The 21,394-nt window shown below is 48.9% G+C and overlaps 1 protein-coding gene across 3 annotated transcripts in view; it reads right to left on the reverse strand.

Annotated features, from left to right (window-relative positions):
- Window positions 1-2,199: 2,199 nt before the first annotated feature.
- The window catches only part of NINL (ninein like), a 169,385-nt gene continuing 150,190 nt past the window's right edge, over window positions 2,200-21,394 (reverse strand). Inside the window, exons 21-25 of one of the 3 annotated variants that reach the window (XM_045810897.2) lie at window positions 13,744-13,902; window positions 12,946-13,059; window positions 8,302-8,511; window positions 6,410-6,523; window positions 2,200-3,159 (exon numbers count right to left, since the gene is read on the reverse strand). In XM_045810897.2, the coding sequence (XP_045666853.2) occupies window positions 2,968-3,159; window positions 6,410-6,523; window positions 8,302-8,511; window positions 12,946-13,059; window positions 13,744-13,902 (789 nt within the window). In that variant the 3' untranslated portion in view covers window positions 2,200-2,967. Of the gene's footprint in view, window positions 3,160-6,409; window positions 6,524-8,301; window positions 8,512-9,853; window positions 11,856-12,945; window positions 13,060-13,743; window positions 13,903-21,394 lie in introns of those variants that run through there. The other 2 variants (XM_045810898.2, XM_045810901.2) reach the window with 2 other exon arrangements.

Genomic DNA, 21,394 nt, shown 5'->3' on the forward strand with positions numbered 1-21,394 from the left:
TCATTCTGGCTAGAGGTTTATCAACTTTACCAGTGTTATCAAGGAACCAACCTTTAGTTTCATTGGCCTTTTTTTTTTTTTTGCCCTGTTTTCTGTTGCAGGAGTCAACAAACTTTTCCTGTGTTTTAGACTTTGTGGGCCACACAGTTTCTGATGCTGAGCACAAAAGCAGGCATAGACAGTAGAGAAGTGAATGCGTGTGGCTGTGCCAAACTATTTACAAAAACAGACCCCAGGGCTAGGCTTAGCTTCTAGCATGAGGTTTCCTGTTCTTCTATTCCTTGACTTCTACTGTGATCTTCATTATTTCCTTTCTTCTGCTTACTTTGGGTTTCATTTGCTCTTCTTTTTCTAGTTATTTAAGGTGGAAGCTCAGGTCATTGATTTCAGATCTTTTTTCTAATACAGGAATTTAGTGCTATGAATCTTCCCCAAAGTGATGCTTTAGCTCCACCCCCACAAATTTGGCATATTGTATTTTCATTTTCATTCAATTCAAAATATTTTCCAAATTCTCCTTTGATTTCTTATTTAGTGCATGGGTTATTTAACAGTGTATTATTGTTTTCAAATATTTGGTGATTTCCCAAATAATCATTCTGGTCTTGATTCCTAATTTAATTCCTTTGTGGTCACTTTGTAGGACTTAAATCCTTTTAATTTTTTTGCGACTTTTTCCAAGGCCCAGAATATGGTCTATTTTGGTAAATGTTCCGGTGCACTTCACCTGTTGTTGGGTTCTATAAATGTCAGTTGTTGGATAGTGTTGTTCAGGACTACTAAATCCAATCTCCTTGTTACTCTGGTCCCAGCCAGAAGCCCACAGTGAACGAAGAAGTTGGATTTCATTTGCTAAAATATTGTTGAGAATTTGATGAGTTCCCTTTGATGAGTTTTGACAAACGTATACAAGCATGTAACCTAAACTTTACTGAGACCGTTTTAATAACTAGAACTAGTTCCCATTCATTGCTCTTCTTTTTTCAGTTTTCCCTATTATTCGCTTATCTAGCTCACATGTAAACTTTAGAACTGTGCGACCCTGGGACAAGGAGTCAATTGGGGCAGGGAACACCCACTTGTATTTTTATTAGGGCTATATTACATTAATCAGTTAATTGAAAAGAGCCAACTTTATGTTGCTGAATCTTCCTATTCAAGAACTGATCTTTCCTGAATGGACTAAGAAGTTGTGGTCCATATATACAATGGAATATTACTCAGCTATCAGAAAGAACGAGTTCTCAACATTTGCTGCAACATGGATGGCACTGGAGGAGATAATGCTAAGTGAAATAAGTCAAGCAGAGAAAGACAATTATCATATGGTTCCCCTCATCTATGGAACATAAGAACTAGGAAGATCGGTAGGAGAAGAAAGGGATAAAGAAAGGGGGGGTAATCAGAAGGGGGAATGAAGCATGAGAGACTATGGACTATGAGAAACAAACTGAGGGCTTCAGAGGGGAGGGGGTGGGGGAATGGGATAGACCGGTGATGGGTATTAAGGAGGGCACGTATTGCATGGTGCACTGGGTGTTATACGCAACTAATGAATCATTGAGCCTTACATCGGAAACTGGGGATGTACTGTATGGTGACATAATATAATAAAAAATCATTAAAAAAAAAAAAAAGAACTGATCTTTCCATCTATTCCAGTCTTTTTTTTGGTAGGCTCCATGCCTAACGTGGGGCTTAAACTCACAAACTCTAGATCAAGAGTCGAATGCCTTACTGAGCCAGCCAGGTGCCCCTATTCCAGTCTTTTGTGTCTTCCCATAGTGCTTTAAGGTTTTTCTTATACAAGCACATATAGTAAATGTACAGACAGAGGGGATGGAGTGCAGCAGCTTCAGGGTAATGGCTGCCTCCAAGAAGGGGAAGAAGGTTGAGAGCAACAGAACAGGGTCTACACGTCTATCTGTACTGTAACAGTAGGATTTTAATACATCTAATTGATGGGCACAGGTTTCTTATGAAACTATTTTTCTATTTGTTTAAAATATTTAAGTGGCACCTGGGTGGCTCAGTTGGTTAGGTGTCGGCCTTCAGCTCAGTTCATGGTCCTGCAGTCCTGGGATTGAGCCCCGAGTCAGGCTCCCTGCTCAGCGGGAGCCTGTTTCTCCCTCTCCCTCTGCTGCTCCCCCTGTTTGTGCTCTCTCACTCTCTCTGTCAAATAAATAAATAAAATCTAAAAAAAAAAAAAAAAAAGTTAAACCTAGAAGTTAAAACAATTTTAATAGGAAAGAGTTTTTGTAAATACAGTGACTCTTCATAGTAGTTTATTCTCATAAACCAAATGACCATAACTTATATATATTTTGGATATAAAACTATAGTGTTTTTTTTTCTTTACATATAATACAATTTCCAGTGTGATGACATTTCATTGAGGAAAAGATTGCATTCAGAATAGATACTATCATCCCTGAGTCCACAGACCTACAGTAAGCACTCCCCAAACATCTTCCTGTGGTGGAGCAGGGTTGACAGCCACAGCGAGTAGTCTTTCTAGAAACTCTGTATAGACCCAGGTTGAGAATGCGAATGATCTAAACCCAAAGCAGTAACAGCGAAAGGGTGAAACTGTCCAGAGCACTTATTTTTCATTTTACTCTCTGCAGCCAATGTCAAAAGTACAACATCGAAATTGATTTCACCATTTCCTTTTAGTCTTTCTTCGCCGAAAGCCTCCATAATGTGTTTCACCCATTGGTACCAAAACTGGGAATTTTACCTAAAGAAATTACCCAGGACCACTAATAAAAATGTTGTCTTTTCCAGCACGTCTATTTTCTGAGCATCTGGCATAACAGACATTTTTAAACATGTGTGAGGTGAACAAAGAATCAGAACCTCCTATGCCCGGTGCATGGCCAATGAACCCTAGAAAATTATGGCACCACGGTGGCTTAATTTTAAAAGATGTTCTTTCAGAATGAATTCCAGGAAAACAAGCAGCCTTCACACAGAGAGGGAAGCTGAAGCGATCTTACTGATGAGTCTGTTGAGAGCTCTAACTTTTTCTTCCAAGATGCGGTTTTTCTTCTCAGCACCTCGTAGCTTCTCTTCCGTGACCTGAAGTGCCTTCGTCAGGTGAGCATTTTCCACATAGAGCTCCTTGAGCAGCAAATCGGACTTTGTGTTCTTTTCAAACTAGAGAGGAAAGAGAACCATACTTTCCTGTGAATCTCATGCAGAAACGGTGTATCACAGCTTGGCCCTCCCACCCTTCCACGTGTTCAGCCCACAGACTCAGGGCTCTTATGCATCTGAGACAAACACTGGGTGGAATGACAATTTTTGTTACCCTGGAGTGAAAGAGGAAATTGAGAATCTGATGAATTATAAGGTAGAAAAAATTGAAGTCAACTTTGTAAGAGTAGACTTTACCATGAAATGGAAGGTGTAAAAAGACCACCATGACCAACCTCAGAAAGGACGATCCAGCATAATGTAACACATGTCATTCTGGTTCATCTCCATCTGCTCTGCAGACCCACCATGTTACCCAGCACACACCCTGGCACTGTGTCCACCCTCGAAGCCCTGGGTGCATGGGCTGGTCACCATACACCACAGCCACAGCAATGGGGACACAAGGCCACTCACAAAGGCACAGGACGCCTGGCCTTGGGCTTCGAAAGTCAAAACTGCATTCATTCATTCAACAGGTAGGGCCAGTACCTCGCAACGGCCGTGCTCTCAGGAGTACATATTCTGATGGAAGCACACAGACCAGAAACAAATATGTGGGGCGGAGGCATGACAAGTGCTAAAAAAAAACCGTGCGAAACCAAACCCAAGTCTGCCCGCCCCAGTGCAGCAAAGACAATCACTGAGCATGGCGTGCACGGCAAGGAAAGGAGAAAGAGCCTAATGAGAAGGAGGAGACGGAGACGGGCGGGCATGACTCAAATCTGTCTGCCCCAAGAAGAGTCAGAGATGTTTACAGGCAAACAAAAAGGGTCTGGGTGAAAAGTTACAGCTGTACTTAGCAGTCCTATTAAGTCTCCGGTTACTGGTTTCACTGGGAGGGGACAGACAGCTAAAGAGGGAGTTCCTACTTTTGTTGGGGGGAACAGGGAAGGCTTCTCTGTTGACACACGAACAGAAATCTGAATAAGGCAGGGGACGGAATGCTGAGATTGTCCGGGCATGAACATTCCAGGCAAAGGGAGGGGCAGGTGCAAAGGCCTAGAGGCCGGCCAAGCTGGGGGTGGTAGAAGTGGCCAAAGGCCTATGACAGGGGCATGGTGGCGGAAGGCCCACTGAGAGGAAGTGAGAGCTGCCACACTGACTAGGCAGGCACTGAGGGCAGGGGACTAGGTCCTGCAGAGGCCTGGAGGCCCCTACAGGAACTCTGCCTTGTACTCTGAGGGCTGTGGGAGGCCTGGAGGGTAGAGCAGCCAGCACCTCAGTCACACTGGGAAAGCACTGCTGCCAATCCTGCACCGAGAACAGAGCACAGGAGGAAACAAGGACGCTGCAGGGCTCAGAGGATGAAGCTGGGAGTGGTGGCTGGTGGGGCGACAAAAGGCTGAGCTGAGCTGACAGGCTCCCTGGGGACACAGTGGGGGTATCCATCACCACCCCCAAATTTTGGACCTGAGCCAGTGGCATAGGGGAACACAAGGGAGGGCAGGTGAGAGTGTGCAGGCAGTCCTTTGCAGGTATTTCTGTAAACAGGAGCAGAGGCAGGGCCAGTGCTCCCTAAGCTTTGGGTTCAGGGCAGTGAGGGCCCCTGAGAAGGGAGGAACTGTGAACGGCAGCACACACACACACACCGGTGGCTGGTTCACTTGGCCAGAGCACAAGCTAGTTCTGGGGAGGGGTAAGGTGGGTGTAGGGCTGCGGACGGGACCTCACAGGGGCAGGGGTGCAGGAGCGACAGGATTTCACCAGGACTGGGGATTTGCCAGACAAGAGGAAGCAAACAGGGTGCCTGCAAGGGAATGACTGTAAGTGAGCAGTGGGGGTCACTGAGAGTTGGTGACACTTGGCCAGGGACACAGCGAGGGAGTCTATGGATGGCAGGGAGGAAGCTACAGGAAGATGGTCAAGGAGGGGGGTGTGACTCCTCCTGGGACCTTCTACCTCCCAGGGAACAAGAGGTGGCGCAAATGTCTCATCCCTTTGGGCTTATTTCAGGAGCCCTCTAAACATATTTGATTTCTGTAATAAAAATATTTCTACAGATTCTCACACTTAATTTCTTCCAGCTCTGAACAGAACTCTGCTAAGAGTAGTTGGTGTTGGCTAAGCCCTTTCTCTGTGTCTCCTGCCTGTTTCTAGCCTTGCTCCCCTCCCAGCACCCTCTGTGCTGGCTGCTCGGCTGCCAGTTGTTACCACTGGACCTTGCTGGCCGGATTAGACTGTAAGCTGTCATCGAGCACAACAGCTCTGCCCTTGTTTTGGCCTTGCTCCCTACAGCAGCCCCAATTTTTCCATTCTCCCCCAGAGAGATTTATTTAAAAATATATAGATCATATCATGCTCTTGCTTAAAATCTTCTGATGGCTTCCAACTGCAACTAAAACAAAAGCAAACTCCAGACGCTGAGTGAGTCCTGCCTGCCCCTGAGCTACCACAACCTCCCTGGTGGCCTGTGGACACGCTACTCTTGGTCCCATCTAAGGACATTTGCCTGCACTGCACACATGGAGACATGTGGGTTCCTTTTTATGGCTGTCCCATTGACCGGAGGTGCTACACACATTCAGCCCTACACTGCACAGGAGAGTCCCACCCAATGAGCGTTTATCCCTTCTAAAACGCCAACCTGGCCTCAGCCTGGGGGCACAGCCAGAACTTCCATGGCTGTCATCGGTGTCTGCTCCCACCATGTCTGAAGAGAATGGTCCCCAACCATCCCCACCACTTCCCATCCACCACCATCTCTTCAGAGTGAGCATTTCTCACAACCTGAGGTCGTTTCTCTTGTTATTGTCTGTCTCCACCCCAGAATGTAAGGCCCATGAGGGCCCATCTCAGGGTCTTCCCAGAACAGTGAAGGCCAGGATACATGACAGGTGCTCAGTAAATATCTGCCCAATGACTGAAAAAACGAATGAATGAATGTCCTTTCTGAGATTATGTGAACACCTCTCAAATGTACCTAAAAACAATTCCCAAAACAAAATAAACACAATGTACAACTTAGGGTATATATTTAACAAAATCCGTTTTTCTACTGATTGCTTTTAACTGTTCACCTTCCGAAAAAAATCTGTATATTCAGATTCTCAAAGTTTAGATGGAGCCCCAGGTTTGCTGGTTTCAAACGAACATGGGGCTCTCTCCGTGTTCTGTGAGGACAGTCTCACCCTGGAATAGCCACTTGAATCCCCATAGAAGGAAAAAGTTCAGAAAGCACGTGTGGCAATGACAGATGCCCATCACTGACCTGCTCTTTTAGCTCGGCCACTTTTTCTTGTAGGAGCATTTCCACGTTCTTCAGAACCATTCCCACCTCTTCTACCTGCTCTTCCGTGTCTTTAAGCTCTTTTTCATGTTCTTCCTGCCACAAAAGGTCACGGACCAGTAGTTTACATTTCAAAAAGACTCTCGGGCTTACTTACTTCAGAATGGAAGTTAGCTAAAATGTACAAATCTGGGAGTGACTGCAGATAACCTTTCATCTGCACAGAGAAACAGACAAAGAGTGTTCTGCCACAAGCCAAGAGCTGACATCACTCTTGGTAGTTCAGGGAGAATTAATGGACTGCTTTCCAAAGAATTTAATCATACATGACTCCAAACCGTGTTTCCTCAAACGTGTTACTGAGTATTTCTAAAGGACTTTTGATTAAATTTCTTTGTTTTGTCAACGTTCTATCATGTCCGAACTTACCTCCTGCTTAACATTTTTGCACAAGGCTGAAAGATCACTCTTCGATAGAATTTATGCTTCACACACATAGAATCTTACCTTTCAAGTCTTGCTCCAATTTCTTCCTCATGGGGCCCCCACCCCTGAACTCGGGCTCCTACCTCCACACCATCCCACTCAGTGTTTCCTCATGAACTACCCTGTGACATTTCAGGAGGTTGTTTTCTCAGCCCTTTAAACACTAACACAGGGTGCACAGGCCAGATTACTTGAGCATGTCAGATGTGCCAACTCGAGGATGCCTCGCACTAATGCTCTGAGGTGGGGACCACTGGCATCCAACGTTTACAGACAAGGAAACTGAAGCAAAGAGAGGTTAAGTAGCTGGACAAGCTCACTCAGCTGGGAAGTGGTGGAGCCTGGATCCCAACCTCTGCAGCAACAGTGTCCTGCTCCCCTCTGAAGCAGAAGCTCTGTTTCTAGGTCTCTAGATAACTAGTGCAGTGTCTGGTGCACAGCCAGGGTCCCCAGGTGTCTGCCACTCCTCACTGGCCTCCCATTCCCCCACCCTCCTCCTGCCTCCCTCTCATTCTCCTTAAACATGCCAACTAATACCCACCTCAGGGCCTTGGCACATGTTGCTCCTGCTACCTCTTCAAGCACTCTCCCCAGGTAAGTGGAAGGCTTGCTCCCTCAACTCCTTCAGGTCTTGGCTCAAGTAACACATTGGGGAGACCTCCTCTGGCCCCCTGTTTAAAACTGCAAAGTGTCCCGCTCTATAGCACTCATCAACTCATCACCATCTGACATGCTATGCCTCATGACTCAGGTTTCATTTACCCTCCCCCCACTAGAATGCAGGCTCCAGGAGGGCACAGGCTTTTGCCGTGTGTTCATTTCTGTTTCTCTGATACCTAGATCTGTGTGCACCCAATAAATAACTTTGGTAGTCCTTGTGTGCCTGTGGATAGGTTTTTTTTCATCCCACAAAACGTTTTAAGATTCTTTTTAAGTCAGATGCATCATTTGGAAACTGGATGTGTTTGTGTAAAAATCCAGTTTCTGGCTTTCCTTTGAAATCAGGAGAACTCCCACAGGGCTCCACGGCTGGGACTGTCGCCCCCAGCTGCACTCATGGCCTCCGCATCACCACATTTCTGGCCCTGCGCGCAGCCTGAGTGTGTGGTCCCGCGGCCTACCACAGACCCGTGCAGCCCCCATGCTAGAGAGACCCTTCGTGTCAGCCGGCTTATCAGTCCCTGAATGGGTGGGTGCCGCCCCTCCCTGATCCATCTCTGGCGGACGACAGAGTCCCACATTGTTCAGAGTGAAAATCGGGGTTCTGTGGCTGCGGTACAACCAGACCTCTAGGAGGTGGGATGGCCGTGTGTGGCCGAGTGACCAGTGATCCAACCTCCCCACCGCCATCACCATCAGCAGGGCCTCGCGGCCCTGTCCCCACTCACCCACTGTGTTTCCAGCCGCCTCCCTTTTTCCTCCTGGAGAAGGCACTCCTCGCGGAGCCGCTGAGCTGCCTGCCGTTCCTCTTCCAGCAGCTGCTGCAGCTCGGTCACACGGTCCCCGGGCACCAGCCACTGCATCTGCTCCTGCAGCTGATGAACCTCCTCCAGGTGCTGGGACTGTGCCAGCCTCAGCCCCAGCCTGGCTCTGTGCAGCTGCCCCGGGGAGAAGGCCATGACAGCGCTGGCGTGACTGCAACAGCTACGGGGTCACTACCAGACGCACGAGGCTCCGTGCTTACAGAGAGCCTACAACTGCAAGGGCACACGAAGCATCCTCCCTCCTCTGGTCCCCGAACCTGCAGCTAAATGCAGGGTTCATCAAGAACCCATTCGTCTGAACTCTGACAGCCACACTCCGGCTTGGCCAGAGCTTCTGCACAGAGACAGTCACACAGGTCTGTGTCCCCAAAGTGGTGATGCTGAACTTCCCACTGCACCCAGGGGAGAATCATGCTATACTCTGTCTGGTTTACCCTTCCGCAGACTTGAGAGAGTCCATTTAACTACTGCAACCCACGCAGGCCATGCATGGTGATTTTCCTTTAAGCAGAGAGCTCCCAGCCCTGACACAGCTGAGGCCACGGCCACAGAGGGCAACGGAGCACATGATGAACGTCGAAGGGACCCTGCCAGCACGTGCAGAAGCACCCCGGCACCCAGCTCCCCGACCACAGAGACGGCAAGATTTCATGACGCTGTGCGGGGCCATTATTACTGCACTGTGCACAGAGCGGCCGATCCTTGTATGAACCATCGTTTAAATCACTTTGATTCTGGAGGCTTCGCCTAGAATACTCAGAATCTCCTTGGCACCCTAACTGGCCGTGTCAGCCCTCACACACCTCTGAGGCCCCACAGATGGGAGACGGAAGTGGCTCCGTCCAGGGTCACACTTAGGGCAAGTGTGAGGGGGGGTCAGAGAGACGGGCAGGGGGCCAGCTATGGCTACTCAAGGGCAAGAGCGAGGTCACTGTGTCCCTGTGCGTCTCTGAGGGCCATCTCGGGGGACCATGTCGTCACTGTACTGTGTGACTACTCTTAGGACAGGGGTCGTCCCGAGAAACACACCCCCGCGGTTTCCAGAACGGCTACCATACTCTCGGGAGAGTGCAGTAAAATGGTGTATAAGATCAGACGTGCAGAATACATTTCTCAGAGACACCCGGTCCTCATCCCCAGGTCCTGACAATGCCTCAGAGCCACAGAGTTGGAAAAGATGTCTTGTCATTACTGAAGGTGATTTTTGGACTGGGATTAAGGATTAAGGATTGGAACTTTTAGTCCCACCCCCACCTCCCTGGAGGGAAGAGGAGCTGGAAGCTGAAACAGCCAGTGGCCAATGACTTGGTCAACCACAACTGTGTAATGAAGCCTCCAGAAAGACCCAAGAGGACAGTCCCCGGCCCCTTTTCTGGAGACCTTCCATGCTGGGTGAACCAGAACAGTTCCATGTGCCGCCGGCAGGCTCGAGCTCCAGGAGGACAGATGTTTGAGACCTTGCCCTACGGATCTCTTCCTCTGGCTATTGATTGGTTTCCGTTATCATATGCTTTAACTAGGAAGTGCCGTGTCTCCCTGAGTTCTGTCAGCCATGCTAGCAGATCGGTCCAACCCCAGGAGGAGGTGGTTGAAGGCTCCAATCCGCAGGTGGCTGGTGAGAAGCACAGGTAAAAGCCTGGGCCCGGAGCTGGCCTCTGAGGTGGGAGGAGGGCAGTCTCGTAGGACTAAACCCTTCACCTGGGGGTCTGATGCTGTCTCAAGGCAGACAATGTCATAACAGAACTGAATTCTCAGATACCCTGCTGGTGTCTGATAATTGCGTGTTGTGTCTGGGGAGCCCCCTATATGATGCTGGAATTGGGTCTGGGAACCCTAAGAGAGAGGTACAGAGAGTGGAGAACCAGTTTGAAAACACACCCCTACAAATGTAGCCCGACTTTCATGCTTCAGACAGTCATCCTGCAGACACCCCAGTCGGAAGCCGAGCCCCAGACCAGGCCCCAGTGACACCACGTCAGAGCACCCGCCATCCCAAAGGTGCTCCTGCTCTCTGACAGCACTCCCCCACACCCTGATGGCGCTAGTTCTTAAAGCACTCTGTCCCCATGCCCCTAGCCGCCACCCACTACCACCATTCCTCTGCTCCGAACCCTGGCGCCTGGGACAAGCTCCTGCGGGAAGACCACTGTCTGGCCCAGCACGAGGTCTCTGTGTCTGTGGCCCTACCCTGCAGCTCTTTGTGCAGAGCAAGCAGCCCATAACACCCTCCACCCCTGCCCCCCATCCCGATTGCCTCCTGAGCCCCCTCATCTCCCTCTTGGTGGAAGGGAGACTTAGCTGGAGCCTGGACCCGCTCTGGAGACCCCACCTCCACCATCACATAGCAAGGGGAAGATGTCTCCAGAGAGCACTGGGGCCGCCCACAGCCGGGAAATGAGGGTCTTCGTGTTCTGGGAGCTGGGGCATGGCAGCGAGCCGCCTCAGCAATCGGCTCTGCCCACAGGAGCTCATAAGCTGCTTTTCCTGCCCCTTGAGGGATGGGGGCTCTGCCCTCTTTGTGCTGAGAGGTGAGGACTGTGTCCTCCCCCATGGAGAGGTGGGCTCTGTGCCCTCCTCCTGAATCCAAGCTGGACCAAGAGAATGTGGGGGCAGTAATGTTCTGGAATGCCGTGGTACAGTCCTAAGGAGCATGGCAGCTCTGTCTGCTCCTCTAAGGACACTGGGTCGCCTCTCCTATCAGAGCGGCCCTGCTGCTGCGCTCAGAGAACCCCACGCCACTGAGAGGCCAGGTGCGGTGCTCCAGCTGACAGCACCCCTGCGCCCCCCGGCACCAGCCAACCCCACGTACCAGCCTGCGAGCCGAGGGCTCTCAAACACGTGATCCGGCTGTGCCTTCAGATGACGCCCACCCCAACCCCACTGGACTGCAACAGCCCCCTCCCCGCCCCGAGACATCAAGTGAAAACAGACCAGGTGCGCCGGCGGGCCCACAGACCGTGAAGGAGAAGGTAAACAGTGTTACCAGCTGCCAGGTTCGGGCGTGGCTCGACACGCTGCAACTCAGAACCGAGCCAAGATGGGGATTCCCAGGGGCGTGTGATGCGTGCAGCATTCTGCTCCCACACCCCACTCTGAGCTGCGCAGAGTCCCTCTGCCAGGCCCTGTAATGGTCTCCCCCCAAGCTGCTCCCCTGCTTATATCTGTCCAAGCTTCTCTTTCTACCTCTGGGCCCTCCTCTTCAGAACCACCCGCAAGTGTGCCAGTGACGGCCCTGGCTCCCTCCCGTGTGGTTCCGCGCCCACCCTTCCCGCCGCCCGTCCAGAGGTTCCTTAAGCACCCTGTAGGCTCCTCTTACTTCCCTCATGGGAACGTTCATCCATGTAGTTTTGGGGGTCTTCTTCCAAACCACAAAGAAGGGGAAACCAGCTCACGTCACAGAAGGACTGCTTAAGTAAGGCATCTTCTGCCCGTGACAATGGCTGACTCCTAGAATGAAACTGGCCAAGGCAATTTCTCAAGGTTCCTTTCAGACTTAAGGAAAGACAGAGAAGGGATCCCCCAAATGCTCAGAAGCACCGCTAGGACAGTGCTTGTTTGCAGTGGGAAGGCCGAGAGCCCACACGAGCCCCCAAAAGCACGTCCTAAGGCCCTGGGTACGTGGGGGAGGTGCCCACAGCAAGTCCAGCTGTAAGGCCAGGGGCCAGTTGGGTAGCCTGTGAAGAGGCTCAGTGAGGGAGGTACGCAGGTGCCACGCGCAAGGGAGGATGGTCCTGGGCCTCAGGCCAATGGGTAGAGACCCCTCCCACACCACGCTTGGGACCTTCACCCATGGCCCCTCTTTTCCTTCTTGCAGCCCCCAGCCCTCTAAGCGCACCCCACATCTAAGTCCACACTGGGCCCTCAGGGCACCTCCCGCAGTCACACACCCGCCATTCTCCCTGCTGCTCCCCTAGGAAGAACCAGCTCCCCCTCTCTTGTGTCCCTGCACCTCACGCTGTCAGGGCACCCCAAGGTCCTTGCTTGGCCCGTCCTGCTCACATTTAACTTGTCCGAGACTGCAGTCTCTCCACCTCCCTGTCTCTGCACCTTGAGAACCTGGCGCACCAGATAAATGCTGGAGCAGGAGAGAAGGCAGGAGGCAGGACCTCGACACCCACACATGTGTGCAAGTTCAGGGCTTCTGTGCACACATAAGCCTGTATGAGTGTCGGACAGGGGCATTGAGCTTGCTAACCACTGGGACTACTCCACCCTGTGTCCTTGGATCTCACGCCACCCCCCACACCTCAGAAGCCACCTGTCACTCTCCTTGCTCTTCTGATTTGCAGATGTCACATCCAAAAGCACTGCTTACCGGCCTCCTTCCCTTGTGCATAAACCGAAGCACAGCTCTGCCCACGGATGGCTCAACCACCCCTGGAGGCTCGACTGCAGTCCTGGGACCGTAGTGCCCAACAGCTATGTAACCTCAGGCCAGCCTAACAACCCCTCTGGGCCAGACCAGTCCTGGCAAGGCTCTGTCAGTGCTAAACCGTGCTGACTTTCTTCCCAGCTGAGACCCAGCCGCTGGCCATCATGCACACCCACCTGGTCTTGACTTTCTTCAAGGCTCTCTCTCAGCTGTGACTGTGACAGTCTCAGGCTCTGACGTTCCTGATTCATGTGTTCGAGTTTAAGTTCAAGTCTTTGGATGTGCTCACCCTGTTTTTAAAAAATGAATTTCACAAATGTAAGTAATATGTCAGCATCGATATGTTTAATGTAGAAACTTCAGAAATGTACAGAAAGCAAATACTACGAAATTTAAATCACTCATCATCCCAGCAGCCTGAGGACCACACCTGACACTGTGCTGCGATCTCAGCCCTTCTTCCAAATACGCATTTCTAGCGGTGAGACTAGTACAGCACCGGGTGCTACGCTTTTGGCATATCTTGAGCATCTCCCCACGACATTAAATATTATTGGAAACATGATTTTTAATGGCTGCACCATAATTTACTCATTCAGTATTACTCAAGATTCAAACGAATTCTAATTTTTTTGCTATTATAAATACCACAGCAATGACAATACTTCCGGCTAAGTCTTTCCACGATGACCAGATCAAAGTCCCGGAAGCAGAATTACAGTCCGGCGCACCGACACTGTTGAGGCACTTGATGTTCATTTTGTCCCAACGTCCTCCTGAGAGGTCTACCCACTCACTCTCCAGGCATCAGGATTGAATTCTTTTCTGCTACTTTTTCTAGATATCGAGGATTTGCCAAAGCCGCTGACGTCTACAAATTCTCCAGGGCATGTACTGATCAAGTCTCTCTTTACCTGAGGGATAAGTCTACCTCCAGCCATTTTAAGGCTGTTCCTGATGTTTTAGACCCTCACCTGCCGCTCCTCCTGCTGGCCCACCTCCTCCAGTCTCCGTGTTAACAGCTGAATGGTGACGCGGTTCTTCTCCGTCTGGGCCTGGTGGAGAGAGGCCTCCTCTCCTAGCTGAAGGACCTTGTGATTGAGCTGGGACACTTCATCCTTGCATTTCTGACTCTGCAGCAAAATGGGTTAAAATACAGATGACAAAGTTATTTTTTTTTAAACCAGAGGCTCAATTCAGATCATTGCAGTGGCTCCCAACCAGGGACGATTGTGTTCCCCGAGGAGCATCTGGCAATGCCTGGAGACACTGCCGGTTATCACAGGGGGGAAGGGGATGGCGAAGGGCATGTCGTGGGGGAGGCACTCAGCACCCCCCAGTGCAGGACTGACCCGGGCCCAGATGCCACCGTGCCACGGAGAAGAAAGCCTGCTCCACTCCCGGGAGGAAACGAGACCCGTCTGGACCATCAGAGGTGGCTACGTCATGGACATACAAACCACTGCTCTGAAGACCTTTCATATTTTTTTCATTTCTGTCATGGTTATTTCCAATTATAATTTAAACAATCTGAAGGAAAACACCTAATTAAACTTAAAGTATATGAAGCTCCTCAAAGTCTCCTCTGACCTTTGTTATTAGACACACACGCCAAGCTTTCAGCAGGGTGCAGGCGGTGATTCGATTGCACTATCTGCTGCTTCTCAGCATCCGCTGGCCAGCAGACAGCGGTGGGCAACAGACGCCCGCTGGGGGGGTAAGCCAAGGCGCCACGAGACGGAACGGCGCCACGAGCCTTGCCCCCGCCGCCTCACAGCGTGGAAATGCCAGTCACTGTCAACCATCCGTTGTCAGTATCTTCATGTAAACTGCACTGTTGCTTATTTGCTTTTTTTCCACAGCGGTCCGTTCTCAAGGCCAAGAGCCAGCAGCCCCCGTGTTTGCAGAGCGGCGTCCTCGGAACCGCTTTCCAGCGCTACTGGCAACGCACGCACACCTCTCTCCCCGGGGCCACGCCAACAACCACGTTATTATCCTGCTTCTGAGGATTTGAGAAGCAGGTGATGGAACCCTGAAGTTGTTTCAATTGGATTATTCATGCTTACCGAGTCTACACATTTTTCTCCTGAGCACTGCTCCTTCTCTTCTCGTAAAGACACTGTCACCTCGTCCTGTCCTTAAAATCTCAGAACTGAGGGTAAAGAGATGTTTTCAACACATCATAAGCTCATGGCCATTATATCTGTGTTTATTGCATTTCATTGTGAAGATCAGAACTGCTTTTCAGTATTGATACACATTCATCTTGTTCTCTGAGGACAGCCCTGATTTTAATAACAGCCAGACATGGAATCTTCCTTCAGTTAATTTTCTTCTGTTACCTTTAATACTCAGTCTTTGTTTGGAAGTAGTTTCAAACTTCTACAACAGGGGCAAGGCTATTACAGAAACCATCTACGCGCCCTTCACCCAGGCTCACCGGCTGGCAGCATCCCCTGTGCGCACTGTGGCGGGTGCTCTCTGCAGGCACGGGCACACGAGTGTATACACACCCACACATGCACACACACACGCCTGCACTGTTTCCTAAGGAGGTGAGTGTGTTCTCACATGGCTGTCAGGAACGTCTGGCTTCATACCACCTGCATCCCAATTCTGTCAACTGGCCCAGTTATGCCCCTTCCTCCCTCAGGCAGTGCCTTCGTCTGGCAGGCTGTTTTAGCCTCCTTGAATTTGGGATGTTTCTGTGGCCTTTGTCTAGTGTGACACTGAAAATTTTGACAGATACAGGCCCTCCGTTCCTCTCCCCTTGAACATTTCCTCCCTTGAGGCCTGCCTGACGCCCCCCCATGACGAGGCTCAGGCGTGTGCCCCGCAGTGTCCCACCGGGAGCACGGGGCACCCTCTGTCTCTCCGTGTCTGTGTCCATCACCTCCTCAATTCTAACTTGCACTCATCTGGGTTTTATTGCAGAAGATAAAACAGGGCGCTAGCGGTTATCCCCTGGTCACATTTTAAAGCAAGTGGATCTCTGCCACATAGGCTACTGTGAACCTGATGAGGCCTTCAGAGCTAGTTTCCAATTTAAAGGAAGTATAAGGACTGAAGGACACTGTCAGATCCATAATGTGGGACGGCCTACAAGACAAGTGCCAGGTCTCCCCAAAGACACAGCTTGTGGGGGTGTATCAGGTGTTCCAGGTTAAAAAGACTAAACACATCGAGGCAGGCTGACCATACTTTCCAAAGACGGCCTCAACGGCACTTTCCCCCCAAATCCCCTTCTGCAGCGTGACCTGGACGCTCCCGACCCAGAGCAGCCTGTGTCCCTTCCGGTGCCTTGCAGGGTCTGGGTGAGGGTGACATGGAGTGATTTCTGAGGTCAGAAACCTTGTGCCTGCCTGCCGTGTGGTCCCCCTGGCGCCCCCTGTGACACTCCCTCCAGGAGCAGAGCCCCACAGAGAGGAGCCCGCACATGGTTCCAGCCCCGGCCTCTGGGTCACCTGAGCTGTCCAGTCTTCCCAGCCCAGTGACGTGGAGCAGAGGCGGGCCATCTGCCCCGTACGAACCCCTGACCCACAGGTTCTGTGAGCACAAGCAAGCAGCTGTTGCTGCCGCCAGAACAGCGTTGACAGGTGAGCGCGTCACCCTCGATTGTACCCTAGTTCCAAAAAATTTACCGTAGAAGACATTTTTGAATAATTAGAGAAATGTAAATATGGTCAGAATATTGGAGAGTGTTAGATAATTACGATTAGGTTTCTCAGGTGTTACAGCAGGACTGTGGTTGGTAGACGTTGCCTGTGAACTATTTAGAAGCCAAGTCTCACTGTATCCGTCACTTATTTTCGAATGTGAAAACACACAGACATACACACAGTACAGAGAACTACGAAGGCCGGTGTAGACAAATAACCCAAGTTCTCACGGCATGGTTAACGACTGTCAGATTAAGGTTGTAGTGTGGGACTGGTCACTGTACATTACGTCAACTTTTCTGTGTGTTTATACTTTTTATACTAAAAAGCTGAGGGAAAGAACACAAATGGATACCTAGAATCCATTCACAAGTGTGTCCTAGAAATAAGCCCAAAAGGGGACGGGAGGCCCAGGAAAGCCCCAGATGGGTCGTTTCAAGGAAGCTGGTGTGCAGACAAATGCAGTCTGAACTTTTCATCTTAAATCAACCCAGGAATTACCTTCCTGATGGAGAAGGCCTAAGCAAGGCCACCACACACTCACCGTGGACACGAACACCCAGAGCTGGGAGCCCAGACAAGCCACCCACTCCCCAGGGGTCTGAGGCAGTCCCCACGGCAGAACCGCTCAGTGGCCACATGTGGGCAGACGCGGCACTGGGAGAGAAGAGCCACGGGACTGACTGCAGGGACAGGTTTGAGAAGCCACGTGTGGCAACTCCCCCCTCCCCTGCCCCAAGAACTAATGAGTGAGCTCAGCAAGGTGGTGGGACCAGCAGATGAAAACCCATCATATTTCTATGTCCTAACAGTGAACATACAGAAACCCAAATTAAAAACATAATACCAGTTCTAGTCTCCGGTCTGACATGTAAAGAGCTCCATCTCCCCAATAAGAAAAAGGCTAGGTAAACTGAAATCAACAACTCCTCTTCGAAATCTTAGAGAATTGTGGTCACAGGGCAATGCCCTGAAAACTGTAGAGACAGGCTGAGGGTTCACAGCTTACCAGGAGCAGAGGTTGGAGCCTGACACAGGAAGGGAAATGAGCACTGTAAGGACGAATGCTGGAGGCTGCACATGGCTGGCTTGAGATTTAGAAAGTCAGGAGCTCAGGGGAGCCCCCAACTTTCCTGAGATGTACCCGGTTCTTGCCCTTAACATCAGAGAAAATCCCCTCAGGTTTCTAGCACGTGGGGGTGAAGTAATCGCTATGGACTGAACTGTGTCCCCTCCAAGTTCCTCTGCTGAAGCCGTCAGCCCCCAACGTGACTGTGTCTGGAGAGAAGGCTTTCAGGGGGTAATTAAGGTGAAGTGCGCTTAGATGGGTAGGGTCTCGAGCTGACAAGACGACAACCTTTCAAGAAGTAGAGCACTGTCTCTCTCCCTGTGTGTGGCCCCATGGAGGAAGCGCCAGGTGAGGACACAGTGAGAAGGCAGGAACAGGGCTCTCGCCAGAAACCAAGGTCCTGGACTCTGGCTTCCAGAACTCCACGACAATAAACTTCTGGGACTTCCCTCAGCCTACTGCACTTGTTAAGGCAGCTGAGGCCATTCTGAAGGACACTCAGAGCGCTCTGTTCCTCTCCTGCCCTCAAGAGGAATTACTAAACTGGAGCTTAACCACCCCCAGCCCCTCCAGCCCTTCTGTCTTAGCACACACCACCGATCGGAGTGGCTGAAGGAAGAGTGACAGCAGCAAATGCTGGCAAGGATGGGAGGAGACTGGAGCAAGCACAGATCGCTGGTGGGAATGTAAACTGCTAAGGCCACTCTGGGTAACAGGCAGGCCGTGTCTCACAAAACTAAACAGGTAACTACCACACAACTCAGTATTTGCACTCTCGGGCATTTATCCCAGTGAAATGAAAACTGATGTTCATTAAAAAAAATAAAATAAAATCTGCATAGGAATGTGAGGAGCAGGCTTTATTTGTGACAGGCCCAAACTGGAGTCAGCCCAGCTGTCCTTTAAAAGGTGAGTGTTAAACTGTGGGACATCATCACACAGAACAATACTCAGTGATAAAAAGAAGCCAACTGCCGTTCAGGCAATGTTTAGATGAACCTCCAGGCAAGTATGACGTCTGAGAAAATTCAATCCCAACGGGTACACTCTGTATGATTTTTTTAATATAACATTTTGAAATGACAGTTTTAGAAATGAAGGACAGATGAGTGGATGTCGGGTCAGGCGCAGGGGAGGGTAGGCAGGAAGGATGTAAGCGTGTTTGTGAAAGAACAGCATGAAGGATCCTTAAGGAGTTGGAACTGCTTAGTGTCTCTCTCTCTCTCTCTTCAAAGATTTTATTTATTTGAGAGAGAGAGAATGAGCACTGGGGAGGGACAGAGGGAGAGAGAGAGAGAGAGAGAGAAGCAGACTCCCTGCTGAGCAGGGAGCCTGATGTGGGGTCAATCCCAGGACCCTGAGATCATGACCTGAGCCGAAGGCAGACGCTTAACCTAATGAGCCACCCAGGCGCCCCGGAACTGTTCAGTATTTTGACTGTGGTAGTAAATGCATGAACCCACATGGCAATGAAACTGTATAGAACTCAATATATATATTACACACACAGACTTACACGCAGACTGCCCCCACTAACCCATACACACATGCACACACATGCACAAATGAGTACACAAGTAAAACTGGGGAAATCTAAGTAAGACCCATGGATTGTATCAACATCAACAGCTTGGTTATGATATTTATTATAGGCTGATTTCTGTCCACTGAAATGTCATATGTTGAAGTTCAACTCCTAATACTTCAGAATGTGACTGTATTTAGAGGCAGAGTCTTTAAATAGGTGATTAACATAAAATGAGTTCCTACAAGTGGGCCCTAATCTAATATGATAGTGTCCTATTAAGAAGAGATTAGAACACAGACGTGGAAGATGGAAGGCCACTGAGGACACAGGAAGAAGATGGCCATCTACAAGAGAGGCTTCATGAAATTAACCTGCCAACCCTTGACCTTGGACCTCTAACCTCCAGAATTATAAGGAAATAAATTTCTGTTGTGTAAGCCACTCAGTCTGTGGCATTTTCTTTTTTTTTTTCCAAAGATTTTTTATTTATTTATTTGACAGAGACAGCCAGCGAGAGAGGGAACACAAGCAGGCGGAGTGGGAGAGGAAGAAGCAGGCTGCCAGCGGAGGAGCCTGATGTGGGGCTCGATCCCAGAACGCCAGGATCACACCCTGAGTCGAAGGCAGACGTTTAATGACTATGCCACCCAGGCACCCCAGCAAAAGCAGTCCTAAGAGGGAAGTTTATAGCCAAGACAGGCTTACCTCAAGAAGCAAGACAAATCTCAAATACACAACCTAACCTCATACCTAAAGGAGCTAGAAAAAGAACAGGCAAAACCCAAAACCAGTAGAAGGAAGAAAATAATAAAGATTAGAGCAAAAATAAATGATATGGAAACTAGACAAACAAAAACCCACTAGAACAGACTAATGAAACCAAGAGCTGATTCTTTGAAAAATTAATAAAATTGATAAACTCCTGGCTAGACTTCTCAAAAAGAAAAGAAAGGACCCAAATAAATAAAATCACAAATGAGAGAGGAGAAATAACAACCAACACCACAGAAATACAAACAATTATGAAAGAATACTATGAAAAACTCTATGCCACCAAACTGGACAGCTCAGAAAAATGGATAAATTCCTAGAAACATATAAACTACAAAAACTGAAACAGGAAGAAACAAAACTTGAACAGACTGAGAACCAGCAAATAAATTGAGTCAGTAATCAAAAATCTCCCAACAAACAAAAGTCCAGGACCAGAGGGCTTCCTAGGCAAATTCTACCAAACACATAAATTAGAGTTAATACCCATTCTTCTCAAACTATTCCAAAAAGTAAAAAAGGAAGGAAAACATCCAAATTCATTCTATGAGGCCTGGTATTACCCTGATACCAAAACCAGATAAAGACACCACCAAAAAAGAGAACAATAGGTATATTTCTCTGATCAACACAGATGCAAAAATCCTCAACAAAATACTAGCAAACCAAATCCAACAACAGCAAAAATCATTCTCACAATCAAATGGGATTTATTCCTGGGTTGGAAGGGTTGTTCAAAATTTGCAAATCAATCAACATACTACATCACATTAATAAAAGAAAGGATAAGAACCACATGATCATTTAAATAGATGCAGAAAAAGCATTTGACAAAGTACAACATCCATTCATGATTAAAAACCCTCAACAAAGTAGGTTTAGGGGGAACATAATAAAGGCCATAGATGAAAAAGCCACAGCTAGTATCATCCTTAAAGAGGGAAAAGCTCTCAGTTTTTCTCAGGTCAGGAACAAGACAGGGATATCCACTCTCACCGCTTTTATTCAACACAGTACTGAAAATCCTGGCCATAGCAATCGGACAAGAAAAAGAAATAAAAAGCATCTAAATTGGAAAGGAAGAGGTAAAACGTTCCCTATTTGTAGATGACATGATACTATATATAGAAACCCCGAAAGACTCCACCAAAAAACTGCTAGAACTGATAAATGAATTCAGGAAAGTTTCAGGATTCAAAATCAACATACAAAAGTCTTTTGCATTTCTATGCATCAGTTATGAAGGAGCAGAAAGAGACCTTAAGGAATCAATCCCATTTATAATTACACCAAAAACAGTAAGATACCTAGGAATAAACCTAACCAACATGGTGAAAGACCTGTACTCTGAAAATTATAAAATGCTGATGAAAAAAAATTGAAGATTACACAAAGAAATGGAAAGACATTCCACGCTCATGGACTGGAAGAACAAATAATGTTAAAATGTCCATACTACCCAAAGCAGTCTACATATTTAATGCCATTCCTATCAAAACACCAACAGTATTTTTCACAGAACTAGAACAAGTAATCCTTAAATTTGTATGGAACCACAAAAGAACTTGACTAACCAAAGCAACCTTAAAAGAGAAAAA

The sequence above is a fragment of the Ursus americanus genome, chromosome 22 (assembly GCF_024610735.1).
Source record: "Ursus americanus isolate L20-20 chromosome 22, mUrsAme1.1.p, whole genome shotgun sequence".
NCBI classification, from domain to species: Eukaryota; Metazoa; Chordata; class Mammalia; order Carnivora; family Ursidae; genus Ursus; species Ursus americanus.